The sequence below is a fragment of the Brachycentrus maculatus genome, unplaced genomic scaffold, assembly GCF_059751285.1.
Source record: "Brachycentrus maculatus isolate JH-2025_06_01 unplaced genomic scaffold, ASM5975128v1 h1tg000107l, whole genome shotgun sequence".
NCBI lineage: Eukaryota > Metazoa > Arthropoda > Insecta > Trichoptera > Brachycentridae > Brachycentrus > Brachycentrus maculatus.
In genome coordinates, this window is record NW_028280860.1 from 301,119 (window position 1) to 320,269 (window position 19,151).

Genomic DNA, 19,151 nt, shown 5'->3' on the forward strand with positions numbered 1-19,151 from the left:
TTACCGCACTCCAATGGTGCATAGGGCACTGCTTCATATAAACGCAGTGTTATCTCGATCGATTACACATGAAGGAAAGGTGATCAGCCCTCCACTTCAGGTACCAATCCAGTGTAATATTGAATAAATATTAGAGTGAAAAAATCACTTATATTTATTAAACCCCCCTGGGAATCGAACCCGGGACCTCCAGAACGGTAGCCGAGCATGCTGACCATTACACTACGGAGGCGGACTCTCCATGTATTACAATACTTAAACTGCTGAATTAAATTTTAACAATTTTAACAATTTTAAGTGATTCTGGTTATTGAGGTGTTATGAATGAGAAATAAAAAAAAAAACATCTTTGCTGGAGGTAAGTTTTATTCAATTTACAAACATTCACATAATTTTGTTTAAAATGTACATCTTAAATTGTAATGATTTATTCATATACTATTTCATTTACATTTCCATCATTGATTTTCCAAAACTTTGATATGACTTTAGAAATATTTTTTATACAATATACAAGATTGTTGAGATAATCAAGCATAAATAAAACCAGGCCCAAAATTTGTACTAATCGTTTCTTTTGCCAAAATTTCAGCATTTTTATAAAAAAGTTTTTCCAACGCAAAAAAATATATTTGTTTTAAGTAAGCATAACATATCAGCTAAGGTTAATATAGTTTTGGTAAAAAATCGACTAATTAAATACGACGGCACAAATATACCCGTTTTATAAATCATATTTTCATATGGTGTACGGAGTGCTTGGAAGTTTTTGGTATCGTAAGGGAAGGGTAATTATCTTTATCCTAACTATGAGTATTTCAATGTTTTAGAATTTTGTACATAAACCCTGATGATGACAAGGTTCTTGTCGAAACCGGTTGGGTAAAGTGTACCAATAAAAAGTGGTTAAAAAAATTGTTTTATTTTAATGTTTGTAAAATGTGCCACAAAGTATCTGCGAAAAACATTCAAGAAACAAAAAATACAAATTAATGCTTAATTTGATTTTCATAACTAGTTCACTAAATGACTCCGAATTCTAATCATGTACTTATTGATAGGGACGCATTTAATGCTAGTGAAAATTATCACACTTTTCACCATAATTTGATAAAATCGTTTTACGTAAACACCACACAGTAGATCATTTAAATTAATAATTTGACGATATTCACATAGGTAACATAAAGATTTCGCTTTTCTTAAAACGTTTTTTTTTTAATAATCATTTACTTATTTCACTAGTCGAGGTAACTACACGAAATTATTCGAAGGGCGGATGATGTTTGAAGTTTGGTGTGTATCAAACTCACTGCTTTCAACTGTAAATAAAAGTAAAAAAATGTAAGTAGTTTTTAACACATATTAATATTAAATACATAAAACTATTGAAAAATTGTAAATTATATAGAATCCAGCAGGCCTGCAATGTGATTTTTTTTATTATTGGCACTGAATAGATGGATGACTATGTAAGTTTATTAAAATAATAGACATTAAATCTACATAATTCAATAGATGTGTCATATTTAAATCAAATTTTGAAGATTATTTTTTTTAAATACGAATCCTTAAGAAAAAATCTAACTTATAATTTATCACTAAGCATATCTTATAATATGTGTAGCAACTGCGATTTTGTTTAAATGCAAAACCAACAGTGCATAAAAACTGTGCTTCGTTATAGAGCTACATAGGTTAACAAAAGATCGTACTCCCAAATAATGTATTTTGTATATTAAATGCATTGTTAACAATGTGGTTTGGTAATATAACGCTCTCCTTGTCATTTGTCGTTAACATTGTGTAATACCACTTTAAAGTGGTATAACACAAAGTGAACGATGAATGATAAGGAAAGTGTTAAACAAAAATCCACTGGATATTCAGAGCTACATATCAAAATGACACAATTGCTGAAATGATATTGAGGGTGTAAATAAAGACTTTTAGCAAGAAAAATTACTACCTTCCATAAAGTATGACCATCAGCGATAATATCCAGAGATATCCCGGGGAGTGAAACATCCAGGGTGCAGACGAGATGCCCTTACTGACCGAAGATGCCTGGACTCTGTCAGCTCTTGAATTACTGGTTGAAGCTACCTCTCTCGTCTTGGTGTAACTCTTTTGTCTCTCTCCCTGGACGCTCTCTTCATTACTCTTCCAGTAAACTGTGGCTATCATTGCTAGGCACTGAAATATAATAATGTAATTTATATCAATCTTTTAAAATAAATTGTTGATTTTATGTTGGTCTTTAGAACGGATTTGATATTTTTATTTACTTTATCTTGTTTTATTGATTTATCAAAAATGTTTTAAAACATTTATTTAAGTAAAACAATTTTGCATACCAAAATAAAATAAACGAAGTTTGAATAAATACTGGTGAAAGAAGAATAAAAATAAACAATTCATTTTACTTTATGGAATTAATGAATAAATAAACAATTGTCTTGCTTAAATTGGATTTATAGATATTTATTTACAAATTTGAATTCAATAAACCCCTTTTAGTATTATAATAACTTATATTTCTTCATTGTATTTTTGACCTTAAATTAGTTAACAAAATCCAAGATGACAGTACTAAACTGAAATTTAAATGACAACATAAAAATAATTCTCGAAATTCACATTTTCATCGAAATAAAAAAGGTAACTTTAGTTGTATATAATTATTTTTCACGTGAGTATGGCTCTTTTGGTTTTTACGCGTAAGTTTAAAATTGGGATGAAATAAAAGGTTAATGCAACAGAGTTAAATTCCTCAACATCTTAATTTAGATTAGCAATTATTGAACAGCCGTAAAAAAAACACAAAGGAGGGTTATTGAAATGGATTTTTATTGAATAATATTTTCTAAAAATCGTTACCTTCAATTTCAAATCTCCTTTTCTAAAATGTTTCGGCCGAACTTTGAACTCCAGGCCGAGTGAAGTGACCTCCATTTCATTGTCTGTCTCCATGATGTAAGGGCCCTTCAGAAGCGCGGAGTTGGCAGGCTCACCATTGACGAACCAGCTCAACTTGGCTGCAGGCTTTGACTGTCCCGATGTGCAGTTCACCTTCACATGGTCCCCGACTTGGTACCTCGGCCTCGACCCGGTAATTACCGGTCCGAATTCAGGCAAAGCTAAAGAAAAATAAAACATTTTCTTTTAAAATAATTTTCGTATTTATTTTTATCACGCTGAAAACTTTTATTTTAGGCGTTATAGCTATTTAACTTTTTTCAAAACCTTGAGATGAAGTGCATAGGTCTTTCAAATTTATTTGGTTAAAAACGTGATATATGAAAATTATTTATTTAAAAAAAAGCATTTTTTATTTAGGTTTTAAAACAGTATTCTCAAAATAAAATACACTGAAATGAAAGTAATGTAAATAAACGCACACACATTATTGAGCAAACATATTTTTATACATGATAGTTTAACACTTGATTATTTAATATTAATAATAATAAAACCCTTATCCGTACCCCTATGGTGCAAATGGCACTGTGTCATATAAACGCAGTGTTATTTTGATCGTTTACACATGAAGAAAAGGTGATCACCCCTTCGCTTTAGGTACCAGTCCATGGTAATATTGAATAAATATTACAGTGAAAAAATCACTTATATTTAGTTTTTTACTGAACCACTAGATTATTTACTGAACCACAAACCTTTGAACATTTATTAGCGATTGTAATAGTATATTTCTATCTTTTTACTCAAATAATTTCAATAGAAGATACTACTTAAAATAATAGATAAAATTGTGATTTTTACTAACTACGTCTAATGAAACTCGGTTAAAAGCATTATTTCAAAATTGTAAAATTACGAAATGTTGTCATCAGTAAGGTTTCGCCTAATTAAAAAAATAGCACGGTCACAGTATAACGGTAGCAGTTTTTTTGGTCATTCAATAAATATATTTACCGACAACATCCATGTCTCCATGATCAGACACGGTTTGGAACAGTGGGGCTTCACCAGATACTTCACAGCGGTATCGTCCTGATGACGACAAGGCCATCGGACCGAGGATTATTGATATGTTTGTAGAATTATCCAGCTGAAAAAAAATTCAATCAATAATGCCCTTTGAAATGTGCCCTTTTAAAGAGATATTAATATGCATAGATATTCACGTATTTTCGGGTACTCCTTGAAAGGATATTTAAGGATGGAAAGGTTTCAAAAAAGGTTTTCGTGCATCATCTGGGTTTTCAATTTGAATGCAGAACCGAACTTAAAAAAAAGTCTCATAGAAAAGATGGGATAGATATTCGCTTTTAACAAGCTCTGCATAGCAATGAGAACTAATCTACCCTTTCTAGATAGAAATTGTAGAGTTGAAAGCATTATTGAATTTCAATATTCATTATTTTTTTGTACGATGTGTTTACAAACAATTTTTTTTTTATTTCTTAGAAAAAAAAACATCCACCATCATTTACCTACAAAATTTAAACTAAGGACTAAAAAATTCAATCATTTATAAAGTTCATATTTTCTTTTTCAGCTTAAGTTCTACTTGGTAAATACCACTCTTTCTAAGAATTCTTGAATATTATATTTACTTGAATATTTTTTGCAAAAATTATATGGCATATTTTGCCAAACATATTTTTTTTTCAATCCCGGTACTTTTGAAATGTGTTTTAAGCGTGATTAATTTTAAAGTTAAGATTATCTTTACAAAAAAAAAAGGTTGGTTTAAATACATAGTTACGCTACTTTGAAACGAAATGAGTTCATCTAAACCCTAAGTGAAATAAAACTAGAACTTTGTTTTTAGCAATAATATATTTGGTACTTTTGTCCAACTAGTTTTGACAAGAACCTTGTCATGTTCAGTACATCCCTACTCCCAAAGATTTGTATCATTGATCATTTATCAGAAAAAAATACAATAACCTTATATTATGTCAACAAACGAGAGTTAGAAAAGAGAACAAAAAGTTCGAACTTGTTTTTGAAATGTGTTGAAAATATAATAATTACGTCGAAAATAAAAGTAACACTTAGTGATTTTTATTTTTAATAACGCATTTTAGTGAAGCCGTTTACTTTTCTCGAGTAAATAGCTTCATATATCACTAATGCCTGCCTATCACGCACATTACAAAATTTCCTTTTATCCGAATGTTGACTTTATGATCGCTTCAGGGAAAATGCCGTCTCTCCGTATTTGATCAAATAAATCAACTTTGTATTTGAAAATAACGTTAAAACGAAATTACCATCATATAAACAAATAATGTGGAGGGAAAACTCACGTTGTTGGCAATTTAATGTGGAGTAAACGATGTAAACAAATTTACGATATGTTTCCAATATTCAAGCGAAAGGATTTCTAAGAAAATGATATATTGACTTTACTGAAAAATATTTCATTTTGTATTTGAGATTTTTATTTCTTTCAGGAATGTAGATTTATTGTCAGACAATTCATTCCGACCCCCAATCATGCATAGGGCACTGCATCATATAAACGCAGTGTTATCTTGATCGAACACATGAAGTAAAGGTGATCAGCCTCAGGTACCAACCAGTCCAGGGTAATATTAAATAAATATTAGAGTGAAAAAAACACTTGCACATTTATTTGACCCTCCCTGGGAATAGAACCCAAGACCTCCAGTACGGTAGGCAAGCCGTTAGGGTGTCAGACAATAATAAAATAAATATTTTGAAACCGTTAATGTCTGGATTTAAATAAATTATGTTTATATTATCCACTGACACTTCGTGATGGAATTGCATTTTTAATATATTATTAGATTAAAACCAATATTTTTAGCTTTTCCACTTTTTTTTATTTGACCAGCGACCGGGTTTCATCGTTACCGACTAGTCTGATGATGTCAGTAACGACGAAACCCAGTCGCTGGTCAAATAAAAAAAAAGTGGAAAAGCTAAAAATATTGGTTTTAATCTAATAATATATTAATAAATTATGTAAATACCAATTCGCCAAGTATTTGAATTTGAAGTTTCCTTCTCCTGCGTGCCTTCCTGGACTTATGGAATATGTTTGAAACATTCAAAAGGATGCATATGATGAAGGTAAATGAACTCTGGGCAAATGACATTACCGTTATATTTGGGAGGGAAGGGAAGAAAATAATGGCGGTACATTTTAAGAAGAGGTAAAATAGATTAGACGCAATGGCTAAGAGGCTTGGGGCTGCATACCTGATTTTTTTAAATGTATACAAATCTCTGAGGCCAGTTTCAATTTTCTCTGTATAAAACTAATTTATAGAAAATGTTATTGAAATTAAAACGTACAATTTTTATTTATTTTTATTTATAGATTTTGCGTTTAATGTGTAAAACTCCAAACGAATGTCGTTTATTTGAAAAGGCCACAACTAGGCGAAACAACTGTCACAAAATTGATTTATATGTGTTTTTCTAACAATAAAATACAACTTAGTAGACTCAAAAAATTTGTGTTTGATTTATCTTTTAATAAATAAACTTTAATTTTATTTTTTTTATTGATACTCCTCTCTGCTTATTTTTATTTTTATTCAAAGTGTGTCTTTGTAGGTGAAAGTTTAAGATGCTCTTTATACATACACACACACATACACATGTTGTGACTCTTGTGGAAGCTGTGACATATAATATATCTTAATGAATATGTAATAAGGCATTTAAAATCGATGATACTGAACAGTTTTGGAAATTGGTCTGTGATTTTAATTAATAAATAGCACACATTTTCGTAACGCAATATCCAAAAAAAAAAGTTTCAGGTAAAATAATGAATAGGGGAGGAGCAAATATCACGTTCCTTTTTTTAAATTTCCTCGGGTAGTGTCGTTAGGCAGGAACGGAAGCGATTAGTGCGCCCGGCGCTGGTGAGAACTAATGGCCGGATCGCATGCGCGATAATCCTTCATTGTTTTCATACAAATCAACAATTCATTCATGGCATTCTAGCGAGTCATTTCGGCGGTTTTTTCTCCACCCTGACCCGATGGCCGACAGCGCCGACCCTTGTTAGCTTCCCCGAGTCACAATAAGTCGCCGCTGTCTGTTATTCCCCGTAATGGTGTCCGCTTCCCGATATTTTCTTGTCGGAAACCGAATAAAATATTAGGATCTATTTTTCCAGAGGTCAAAGTTGCGCGCAAGTCCCTTTTGTCTTCGATAAATCAGACTTATTTCGTAATGGTACATAAATCCGCTTTTGTAGATGTTTCATTGCCAATGTTTTCGATAATGTATGAGATTATTCCGACGAAATATATCGCTCCGGATATACTTAAATCACAATTTGCAGAAGGAGAATATATTATATCTACTCTCAGCGGAGAATCAATATGGACTTATGTTGATAACCTCATACATAATAAGCCCGTAGGTATTATTCGTACGCTTTTATAAAATATTATATTTCGAAAATTTACACAAAATATACACTTTTTATTTGAAAAATATTTTGAACGAAGATCGTTTTCTTTTTTATGAATCGTCTAAAGCAATTATATTACAAACAGCAAAGTTTAAATTATACTCCACTAACATATATGTACATACAATATTAAATTTGAAAATTGTAATTATTTCCATTACCTACTTACCACACTCAAATAATAAAATATGTAATAAGATTAAATACGGATGTGCTTCCGTGATAAGGGTTGCGTAATTTAAGTCATAGTTTCTTGATCGAGCTTACTCTACCGTTACTTAAAATAACTAATCTTATCTCAGCGTTTCATTATTTCTTACATTCGATGATCTATGTATAATACAGCAGTTTGCCGCACATTTTTCTGATATTAAGTATTTTTTATGCATTCAGTCAACTTTCATCCTACTTTTCTTTACTCTATGCTTCACATACATACATTAGGGTTAGAACCAGGACTTTATTTCTATTATTGATAACGGGCCACTTGGCGTACATAAATCTGAATTTTTATGCGGCTTATACTTTGAACAGTTATTTAACTATAAATGTTACACTTTTTAATTAAATAAATATAGATCCTAATAAAATTTTTATTTTTGGAAACATTGTTATTTTATTTTTTTGTTGTGTTCTTATTGTTTATATTTTATTAAAATTAAAAGAGGTAATGAGGGGATCCCGAGGGGTGGGGACGAAGTGTCGGCCTCTGTCCGTACATCCTCCTCCCCCCTCATTGAATAGAGCAATATTTATTTCTTCAGAAATATTTTGAAGATTTTCCTCTATGTGCAGCTGACAGAGAGTCCCTCAGGACTCTATAACTGCTGCGGGTGGATGGTGGGCTCAGATTCCAAAAAAAAAAAAAAAAAGATCCTAATAAAAATTTAAAAAATTTTGGAGTTTAAATCCAAGATTAAACAAGGTTTTAGATTGAATTCTACCTTTTTTTTACACATATCGCTCACTCCGTTCAAGAACGTCATAAATCAAAAATCGTCAATTTTCAGTTGTGCACGTTTTCGGAATGCCCAGAAAATGTACTATATCCCAGCGAAATTGGCATATTTTTAACTTCATATTTACCCGCTACAGGGCAGAATGTGCTGTTTTTGCATTTTGAAGAAAAGGTATTGTTTAATTATTTTTTTAAGCATACTAAATATTTTTCAAATGGAGAAAAAACCTTCAGGTTTTACCTAAAAAGATCTGTTGCACAGTAAAAAGTTCAATAAGTGGCTTGATATTTATTTTTAATACATTGTATGATATTTTTAAACTTTAAAAACGTTCTCCTGAAAATTCAAGTTTTTTGATTTATGACGTTCTTGAAAGGAGTGAGCGATATATGAAAATATGTTACGCGTTTTGTCTTATTAAGACATTGAAAATGTCTTAATAATACGAAACGCGTCCCGTATTATCATATATATGTATGTAAATAAAAGTAAAATTCAATCCTTTAACCTTGTTTAATTTTGAATATATTACCCAAATATTTCAAATTAAATTCTGCCAACTGTCTGAAGTTACAATAAATAAATTTTAAATTTCTTACAACAATGAATTTAAAAATATATACTTACATCGACAACTACTCCCGGGAGGTCGAAAACCTGAGTGGGAGGATTGTCTCTGGGGACGTATCTGAAGAATTCGTTCCCATCTTTATACCATTTAAGGGAGTAAAGCGATTCTCCATCATCCAGCTCATATCTACACTCTAGCCTCGCCGATGTGTTGAAGACAGAGTGAGACGGTATTCTCAACTCTACCAGCCGCAAACTGCTGACTCTCACTGAAAAAAAAGCAAACAAATGTTTTTAGCTCTTTTTAATATCTGAAACCGTCACAGATGTTGAGAGAAGGGTGAATAGAGGAAATATACTTAATGGTGCTTTGAAAACAATGATTGCAAATATAAATATTTCAATTGAAACTTAACTTAATAACAGTTCACAACGAAGTGCTGGTACCGATAGTAATATATGAAAGCAAAACAAGGAATGGGCAAAGGAAGGATGAAAGCAGAGTGAATGGTGTTGAAATGCGTTCCCTCAGACGAATGTGTAGAAAATCGTTATATGACAGTATTTATAATGAATATTTTAGAAAGAATTGATTTCACAGCATTTTGAGTGTGTTCAAATATTTGTTCACTAATCTAGGTTTCTCCACTTAAGAGTTATTTTTATATTCTTACACTAATTGAATTTACACATAAAACGTCATGAGATGAATTATATAGATGGTCCAAAAAATTGAGTAGTGTGGTTGTCAATCATGGGTAGAATAGTGAATATTAATGTGTGTAAAGTGATAATTTCACCAAAGTGATGACATGTCTAATTATATCCAGACTTATACCATATTTTTCTTCATCTATGTTGGGATGTCAAAATGTGGACTAGATTTCACCATGTAACGGTTTTGATGGCTAATATTGGTGCATACCTAATTATTTTTAAATTCATGCATAAAATCAATTTAGTATATTATGACATTGCGTGTTTTCATCATTATTTAACTACCGTTAAAATGTCTTACCGTCTTTAACTACCTAAATATGGATAAAACGTTTAAAATTGAATCACATTAGGACGATGAAAAGAAGCCCAAATACCAAAAATATCCCAAATATGCATGACTTGCACATTTCCTTCTAGCATTCAGCGTGAAATGTAGACATGCGAATAAAAGGTTTCAATTACGCTGTCAAAACAACCCTTTTTCTTTTTTGGAACGTAAATTAATATGAGTTATCTTTGTTGGTTTTCCGTTCGTCAAAAAGGTACTTTGATTTTTGTTTGTGAATTTACAATCAATGGCCGGTTCCCGGGCCGAAGGTCTCGCGAAATTGGTACCAAAGCAATTTAAATGGAAATGATTCTCTGTTTTAGAGGAGCCGAAGTACCGAGAATACCGGAACGTAATATGTGTATTCTGTAAATTATTAGGATCGAAATATTTGATTTCAGTTTTACTGTAAATAATATTGAAAAAAAACTTCAATTCTCTCTCACAATCGTTACATCAACTTTGATTTATGCTATTTTCAGACTCTTAATGAGATATTACATTTTTTTACACATAAACGATTGATTGAACTAAAATATATGATAAACTCATTTATAGATTTGGCGCTTAATTTGTAGAACTCCATCTTAATTTACGTGTTAAATTTGAAATCAAAAACTGATTTTTACTGTACTAAGTTGTATTTTATTGTTTAAAAAACAATAAAATACAACTTGCTTGAAAAAACTCAAAAAAGACTTCTAGTTTAATCTAAACAGTCTTTTTTTATATATTTAAACCCGTAGATGGAAGTATTTGTAGCTTTCTAAACAAGTCGTAACAAAAAAATGTGATTAACACCTCCTCTGCGATGGTGGGTCTGGTCAGACCCACCATCGCGGAAAATTATTGATTACGTAATAGGTAATTTGTTTACGTCGTTTTCCTTGAGTGTAATCGTTCTTCAAAAAATTACCTACAAATTGAGATACAAACGAAAATTATTGGACCAGATTCAAATGAGTTATTTAAAAAAAAAGAACAAATAAAATATCAAAAATCATATTGAGTAAGGTCAGTTGTTCGCTATCAATGTGTTAGTGTGCCGTCTGCCGTGATTTTGAAATCCCAAAAACAAAAGCATACATTGTCAATCTTTGGCGATTGTTTCCGTTTATTGTTTTTTTTTATATTTGTTTTTAACTGATTTATTTGTTTACTTGTATGACGGATTAAATATCATATATATAGACTATAAGGTAAATCTACATTTAAAAAATATTAATATTACAAAACACAGACCTTCACAATAAACTGTTTTATATTTGAACGATTTATACTTTTATTTTTTTTAATCTTTTCGACACTTTACCACAATGGCAGGAAAAAAATAATTATCTCATGACGAGATTGAACGACTTTTGGACAGTTCTAAAAGTGAAAGAAAAGTGAGAGAATAGTGCAGATGACAGTGATTTAGAATTCAAAAACCTTAGATTCAGAATTTGAAAGTGCAACGGAAAACGTGGTTTTATAAGAAATGTCAGTAAGTGATAAAAACATCGATTTCAACAAGAAAAGTACCGATTGTCCTCTTATTTTTTGGTAATAATTTATTGGTCAATAATAAAATTAAATATCATACCTATTATGTCTAACGAACTTGTATATAAAATTTTTATAATAATTAGTTTTATTTGGTTTCGTACAAAATTGTATTCATAATTTCTAAAACCCGCAAAATGTTTATGTAAGAAATGGCGAACTTTAAATGAATATTTACACCATTTTGGGCAATTCCGTATATATTTTTCAATGAAAATTTAAATATTTTCACTGTATTTAAAATGAATTTTAATTGCATTATGGACAAAAATTTATCTTGAAACATTAACTCAAAATCCTAGAATCATTTTGTGGTTTTTGGAGCTAACTGCCACGTTTTATATTTGAAGATAATTACTTAGTTGCATTTTGTTAATAATTCTATCTGTTATGATGTTGACTTAAAATATAGTTATAAAATTAAAAACACAAATTATTTGAATTCAGTAAAAATAAAAATGTTTACAATCACTGCTTTATTGCCAACCATGCTACATGCGCGTGTGACATGCTCCGCGGTAGTAGCGAGTATATAAATTAGTTAGTCTGTGGTAGTGAGCCGCAGCGCGCTGTCGCGTTTGGATGTAAAATAATGCGCTTGGATAATTTAATTTCAAAACTATCAAAAACTTGAAAATTCTCATACAAAACTTATGACACATTATCCTATTGCTATGTAGGCTATTTTGAATAATATATAAAATATAAAAACCCGACGAAAAACGCCTAAAAGGCGATTTCTGTACTGGGTCAGATCAGACCCACCACCGCTGGGCGCGTTTTGTTTGAGGCCATCGCGCTTTAGGTGTTAAAAACGAAATTATTTTATGTATAACTTACTAACGTCTTACCACAAAATTTATGCTGAAACAATAAATAATACATGAAAAAATATTAAAAAAAACCACTTATTTTGCTGGTAATATGTTCAAGTTTTTACAAAGTTTTTTGAATGTTTTTTTTAAATACTTAAAGTCTGTACGCATTATAGTGTCTGATATTTAAGACACGTATTTACCTTAATAATGGGTTTCGTACTCTAAGCACAAAATAAATTATTTGCTAACAAAATATTTGTATTTCCGATTTTCATCTAGTTTACAATGAACCGAGCCGTATATTTGAATATGAACCCGACGAAAGTATACGCTTTCAAATCAAAATAGAAAATACCTCAATTTCTTATTCATTTCCACGATTCTGCATAAATAAGCAGTCACTAATGCTCCGTCACCTTCGGCGAAAATCTTTTCCGAGATATTTTTCCCCATCTTTGTTTTTCTCCGTTCGTTTTTATGCCCAAAGACAATATTATCTCTAGGGAGACGATGGAAGTAGCAAAGTTCAATTTATCTTTTAAGCAGCCACATCTCAAACACCTCCATACATACGTATAGCGGAAAAGCTTCTAAAGAGCGTTTCGTCTCATCTGAGTGTTTTGCAAATAGACCCGCATAACCGTGCCGTGCTCTAACATGAGGTAAAATATTATATCGTGAACGACTAACCAGAATACAACGTATATTCATATAGGTAGGAACTATATCAGTCGACGAACAGTCATGAACAATGACTCAATCAAATTAAAATCTGAAAAATAAATTTAAAAACAATTAATTGATACTGTTTTGTGTGAGTGTGTGTGTGTGTGTGTGTTGTGTGTGTGTGGCACACTCACTATATATTTTGAATAAAACTGATATATATTTATTTCAATTACCATATTCGTTCCCTATGAGGAGCATACGGAGTCCACCAACTGGCACCAAACTTTTCTGTTGGCTGTCACCTTCCTCGTTTTACTCCCTTTTTTTTAAGCATAAAAAATATTTCGAAAAAAGAATCTTTCATATATTTCAAGCAGGATTCGATTTACTTACAAAATTCATCAATAGATAAATCCGTATCAATATTTTACTCGAAACATGCAAATTTTTTTATCATTAAAATAAATATTTTTATGTTTACACTTTAAAACTATTGTTTTATTAGTATGACCGGTTATACGCATCACCATGATTCTTACGAAATTCATAATAACTGATTGTAATCGAAAAGGTTGACAGGAAAGTTTAAGTGAACATTTTATCGTACTTAGCTCAAGTAAAAGATCACGGTATCTGAGTATTTATGATTCGAGATGTCTAAGGACTTAAGCAAGGGAAAAACTTTTGTGAACTTCAAGAAAGTAATTAGACCGTAATTAACTGGATAAGATAAGTCAAATGTATGAAATACAAAAGTGCTGTTCAAAATACTATATTAAAATAATTATAAACTCAATTGAAAAATAGAGAATTGCTTTATGTTTGCATATACTACAAGTGTCCAAAGCCGAATTGAATTTGTATTATTGCGTTATAATATTCCATGTATTTTGCTTGGGTTTTCGGAATAAAATACATTTTTATTTGAAAATCATACATTAATATAAAGTCCTATTTGTATATAAATTTTAAAGTAAATAATGAACTAAACCATTTTTTTTTTATGTAAATATAAAATGTACAACAATGTCTTAAACTTTCATTTGTCCAAGTATTGAACGCATTTATTTAATATTTTATATCAAATTTTCCTGGACACTTTTCTAGGAAGAAAAAATGTTAACTTGAAGAACTTGAAGACATATTATAAAATATTATTTCATAGTATTAAGTACAAGTATGATCAAGATATCGAGAGATTAATCGCTTCAAACAAGTGTCTAATATGAACAACCGAACCTTTTAGCCATTCAATTAAAAAGGGTAAATAAACGTCTTTCTTTACAAATAAAAGTTTACTTTTGTAGTACTTAGCTCTGAAGAAAGTTCGGTCTAAGAAAATGACAAAGTTCAGCCCCTATCTTAAGGGGTGATCGCAAGTAGCTTACATTGATTTCAGCAAGAAACTTTATTCTAGCTAATTGTTTCAAACAAAAACATAACGCCCTACATTTTTGCTAACGTTTTGTTAAATGAAACATTTTCGAACAAAAGGAACAAAAAATAGTATTGAACAATAGTAACATCATTCATTTGAATGTTTTCACATTTTATCGCCGATTTTGAAGAGAATTTATGAACAAGTTTTGAAATTTATTATCATTATACTCTCTTTTCACACCCAAATTGTACAAAATATGATCAAATGAATGTAAGATGTGTGTTGCCTACTTTCAAAATCCGCCAGATCCAATTTTATAAGATTTTAAAATAAATACTCTATCGGAATGCCAATTGTGGGTTTAATTGTTTAAATTATTTAAATACTTGAAAACCCTGCTAAAAAAATGCTTAAAACAGCGTTGTATTTCAAATTCCGCTATATTCATGAAATTTGCCTTCTGACCCATACGGCCGTCCAAACTTAAAACACAGTAAGGGACATTTTTTTAGTACGTTTTTTTGCATTTTTGGATTAATTAGAATCTACTTAGTCCAAAAATGCAAAAAAACGCACTACAAAAATAATGTCCCTTACTGTGTTTTGAGTTTGGACAGCCGCATATCGGCCAATCAAAGAGCGGGGATAGGTCAAAAATTAAGATGATGTCATTATCGGTTTATGTGACGTGTTTTTTTTTTAACATTGAAAAACAATCCAAAAGAAGGGAAAATTCTCTATTCCATAATATTTTATCTAAAGATAGACAAATCTTTAAAACATAAATGTTACCCGGAGAATTTTGCATTTTTTGTAAAATTGACTTACATGGATCTGGCGAACTTTGAAATTAGGCGACACATATGTTCTTCTCTCCTGTAACCTACTTTGATATAGGAGCGAAATATAAACAAAGGGATACATGACGTAAGTGAAGAAGCTTGGGGTGAAATACATTACTCTAGTGTAGAAAAACGAAAAAGATAAGATTTTTTAAATAGGAAAAAAGTATAGCACAAATGATTTAGGTACACAGGGTTGCACAAATAACTATTTAAATACGAATTTAATTACTTTTTTGTAAGTTCTTGAAAGCATTTTTTTTTCAGAAACAGTTTGAAGAAGGTTGGTTTGTGCACGGAACGTCTTATTTTTAATAAGACATTCCGTTACATACGTACATACATATGTTTCGATATGATTCACCTCGTAATATCATATTTATTGCATGCTTGTGCCACGTGCCACGGCATACGGGCTCTAGCGATACTATAAGATAGGGGATGAAAGGTGTCGATGGCATTTCGCGCCACCACAAGTGGAAAACTCTGCCATTTCGCAATAATTGGGTCATCATGCTTGACGGAAAATAAACTCGAACGTGTCACGCCCGTACCTCGCGTGTTACTTTCCCGACTATAGAGTACTGTTTACGTACACGTTATATCTCAAACCGCGTCTGCGAAGTTTATCGGCGTAACAATAATTACTATGTTCACTCATTTACAAGACGGCAAAACGATTTTGTAATCTAAACGCAATATTTTTCGTGTTTTCGTAGTAGACCAATAATTTATTTGAAAACTGTGGTTAAAACCTTAAAAACCTAAATAAAATGGTGGAAACCGAGGAACTTTCATAATTCCCAGGAGTGATTTATTGCTCGAAATATTTTACCCTGAACTTTTTTTACTGAAACTTAAGTGAGTTACTAAGAAAAACTGTGTTACCTTTACAATAATTACAAAAAATATATCTGACTCGATTCATTTATGATAGAAAATATATTTTCTTTTTATTTACTGTAGTTTTATTGATATATATTGTGTATTGCGTAAATGTGTTTCTTTTTTTCTTCATCAATGTATGTAAATACTCACAGAAAACAAAAAAATCTCAATAGTTTAGAAAATATAAACAAATATTTTTTTATTGGGATTTAAATGATTAATTTATGCGTTTAAAGCGTGGTATATATGAGTATATATTTTTATTTGTGCCACAAAATGTGAATCCTGATTTCAATTTTTTTTTGTTTTAAACGCTCCTTGATTGTGTTATAATTTTAGGGGCCCAAGAGCCTTTTTTACGTATTACACAATTATTATTTGTATTTAAAATTATTTTTTTCTCGTATTGCATCAAAAGAATTGAACTAAATTAGTTATGAATATTTGAAAGTCGTTCGTTTTGCAAGTAAATTTTCAAAAGTCAATATTCCGATCATCAACACCACACCAAATCTCCAACCAATAAAAGATTGTCCTGCATAATACAGGTAAGGCAAATGTTGAATTGCATTTAAACAAGCTATTGACTAACTGTCAAACCAATGGGATGGATTGCCTACAAGAAAGTAATTAAGTCTCGAAGATAAAACTGATATTTGTTGCACAAATAGAGGTCTCGTTCCATCCTTATCACTATCAGGGTGCAAAGAGATCTCATTTTTATTATTTACAAAAAATAGTCGCTTTCCAAGAACATTGAGTTTAAATTGATAACATAATTGAAGCAGCCAACGCGATTCTTTATGAAAGTCTGCGTATTAACAGGATTCTCTGACTAGTTATTGTTAAGTAATCACGTAATCTCTGCATAACACTCACCATTCTTGTAAATAGGAATCAAGTTGTGGTGGAGTTGGGGTCGAACCATTAGATATGTTTGTGACACTCACCAAGGAACCATTACTCGAGTGTTTATTAATTCCTTATTTTTGTTATTTCAAATTGGTAAAATATTATAAACTCTTACATTAAATAAATCAAATAACGTTTGATCAAAACATTTTCATTCCTTTGTTTAAAAAAACGTAAACTGTGAAAAATTGGCTCAAACGCCGTCAAAATAGGCTCACGTTAATATTCAACGCAATAAAGTGATTTGCAGCAAGAAACAAGAAAATTCCTCCAAAGCAATAACGGTAATTTGGGAAGAGCTAAGTTTTACAAAATATTCCTAGATGGAAGATTTTTCATCGTCGCCGGGAAACTTGGGGTAAGTTGAATGCGCAAAGTTTTCCAGCCCCTGGGTTCTATATATCGGTCTCATCAGAAACTAGCCCTCTCACCCAAATTAAACTTCACAAAAGTGCTGATTTCTCAAAGAGTCAACAGCCGAAGTTCAAAGTCTTTCGGCTGCCATGACACGACAATGAATATTTTAATACAAAACAAGCGGCGAACTTTTGCGTGGAAATTTTCGAAATTCGCTCAAGTTTTTTCGCCCAGACCTTAGCCATGAATCGGCAAGAGGGATAGTAAATTGATTAATGGTTCGCGGTATTAAATTAGTATTTCGCGAAATTCTAACTTTGTAACACCGCGAACGGTTTGTACTAATCCTTGAAAATGTCATGTTATCATTCATCATTCCTTCATAGTTGATTTAATGAATCTTTTTGTGGTGTAAATATTTTTCAGCATACCCTTATAAATACCCAACGGTGCATAGATCACTTTATCGAATCGATTCAGGGTCCAAGTAATCAAGTGTTCGTCAATTGAAGGTGTCAAAAAATTGAGATGGAGATTGGTTTTATAAGATACAAATGAGGTAAGTGAACTAGCTCAGGGTGAAGTGCTTTAATGTTTTTTTGGAAGAAAAGGGGATGAATATTTTAAAAAAAGAAGATAAAAACTGTCGGTCATAATTGTACACTCCGAGCTCCATATTTAAACTCGTACATATAAGGTTTCATTATTTGAACACAACATTTTTTTATACGTACAATTGCCTCAAAGAAAATATTTATTTATGTTTATTATTTTTGTAATATATTAATGACTGTTTTAACCTTATTTCTGAATACATATGAACGATTATCCTTCATACATTCATATTCCATTCATATCCAAAAACCAGAATTTCAGAACTGATTCAGCAGAAGCAATAATTAACGGTTAATTTTACATCTCGTTCATTCGTCGAGTAACCAATCCAGTATTTAATGCTTATATAAGGCAATACATAAGGGTATGTATGAGGACATGCATAAATGAGGAAGAGGAGAAGATTTTTTGCAAAGCCAGATTGGTGTGGCGTTCAATTCTCTCTGCCTAATTCTGTGAGGAAGCTCCGTGATGGTAAGTTAGTTAGTCAGATAAGGAATTATTAGTGTAAACACATAATACAAATTTCACTTATCTTTCAGGGACTTGTTTCGTTGTATGTGTCATGTATTTTTTTTACTAAATATTATCGAATTATAAAAATCAAACTTCTGAAATGTATTGTTATTTGTTTTCGAGTTAAGAATTGACTATTCAAATCTCCGACGGAAAATATACTGAATCTTATGTTATCGGGAAAAATGCTTTTTTTCATACAAAAAAATATATGAGGATTTCAAATAAATTGATTTACGAAGGATTTCAAACTTTTCGTGTCTATTATCTCTGTAGTAAAATTCCAGTTCCCAACTTGTGCCACCAATCCGGATCGTAAAATTTGATGAAATTACTAGACATCATGAAAGTTGGACTAGAATTTCATTATTTATTGATTTGACATTAACAAAAAATAAAGAAAAAATAAAAAGTGAGACCTGTTTCGCCTTATGAAACCATTTTACAACTTTTTTTTCACAAATTAAATAAATACAATCATACAAAAACTTAAGAAATAATTGGATCCTTCTAAATAAACACCGATCGGTTAAGCCTAAAAGTGAAAACCAAAAACACAAATATTTTATAGAAGTGTGCCTGCATCGAGATCGTTGTAATTA

At 31.0% G+C, this 19,151-nt stretch overlaps 1 protein-coding gene across 1 annotated transcript in view; it reads right to left on the reverse strand.

Annotated features, from left to right (window-relative positions):
* Window positions 1–348: 348 nt before the first annotated feature.
* LOC148310090 (uncharacterized) overlaps window positions 349–19,151 on the reverse strand; it is an 81,751-nt gene continuing 62,948 nt past the window's right edge. Inside the window, exons 3-7 of the mRNA XM_088259018.1 lie at window positions 9,016–9,227; window positions 3,937–4,072; window positions 2,881–3,140; window positions 1,970–2,196; window positions 349–1,322 (exon numbers count right to left, since the gene is read on the reverse strand). Coding sequence (XP_088115144.1) covers window positions 1,319–1,322; window positions 1,970–2,196; window positions 2,881–3,140; window positions 3,937–4,072; window positions 9,016–9,227 — 839 coding nt within the window. The 3' untranslated portion in view covers window positions 349–1,318. The remainder of the gene's footprint in view (window positions 1,323–1,969; window positions 2,197–2,880; window positions 3,141–3,936; window positions 4,073–9,015; window positions 9,228–19,151) is intronic.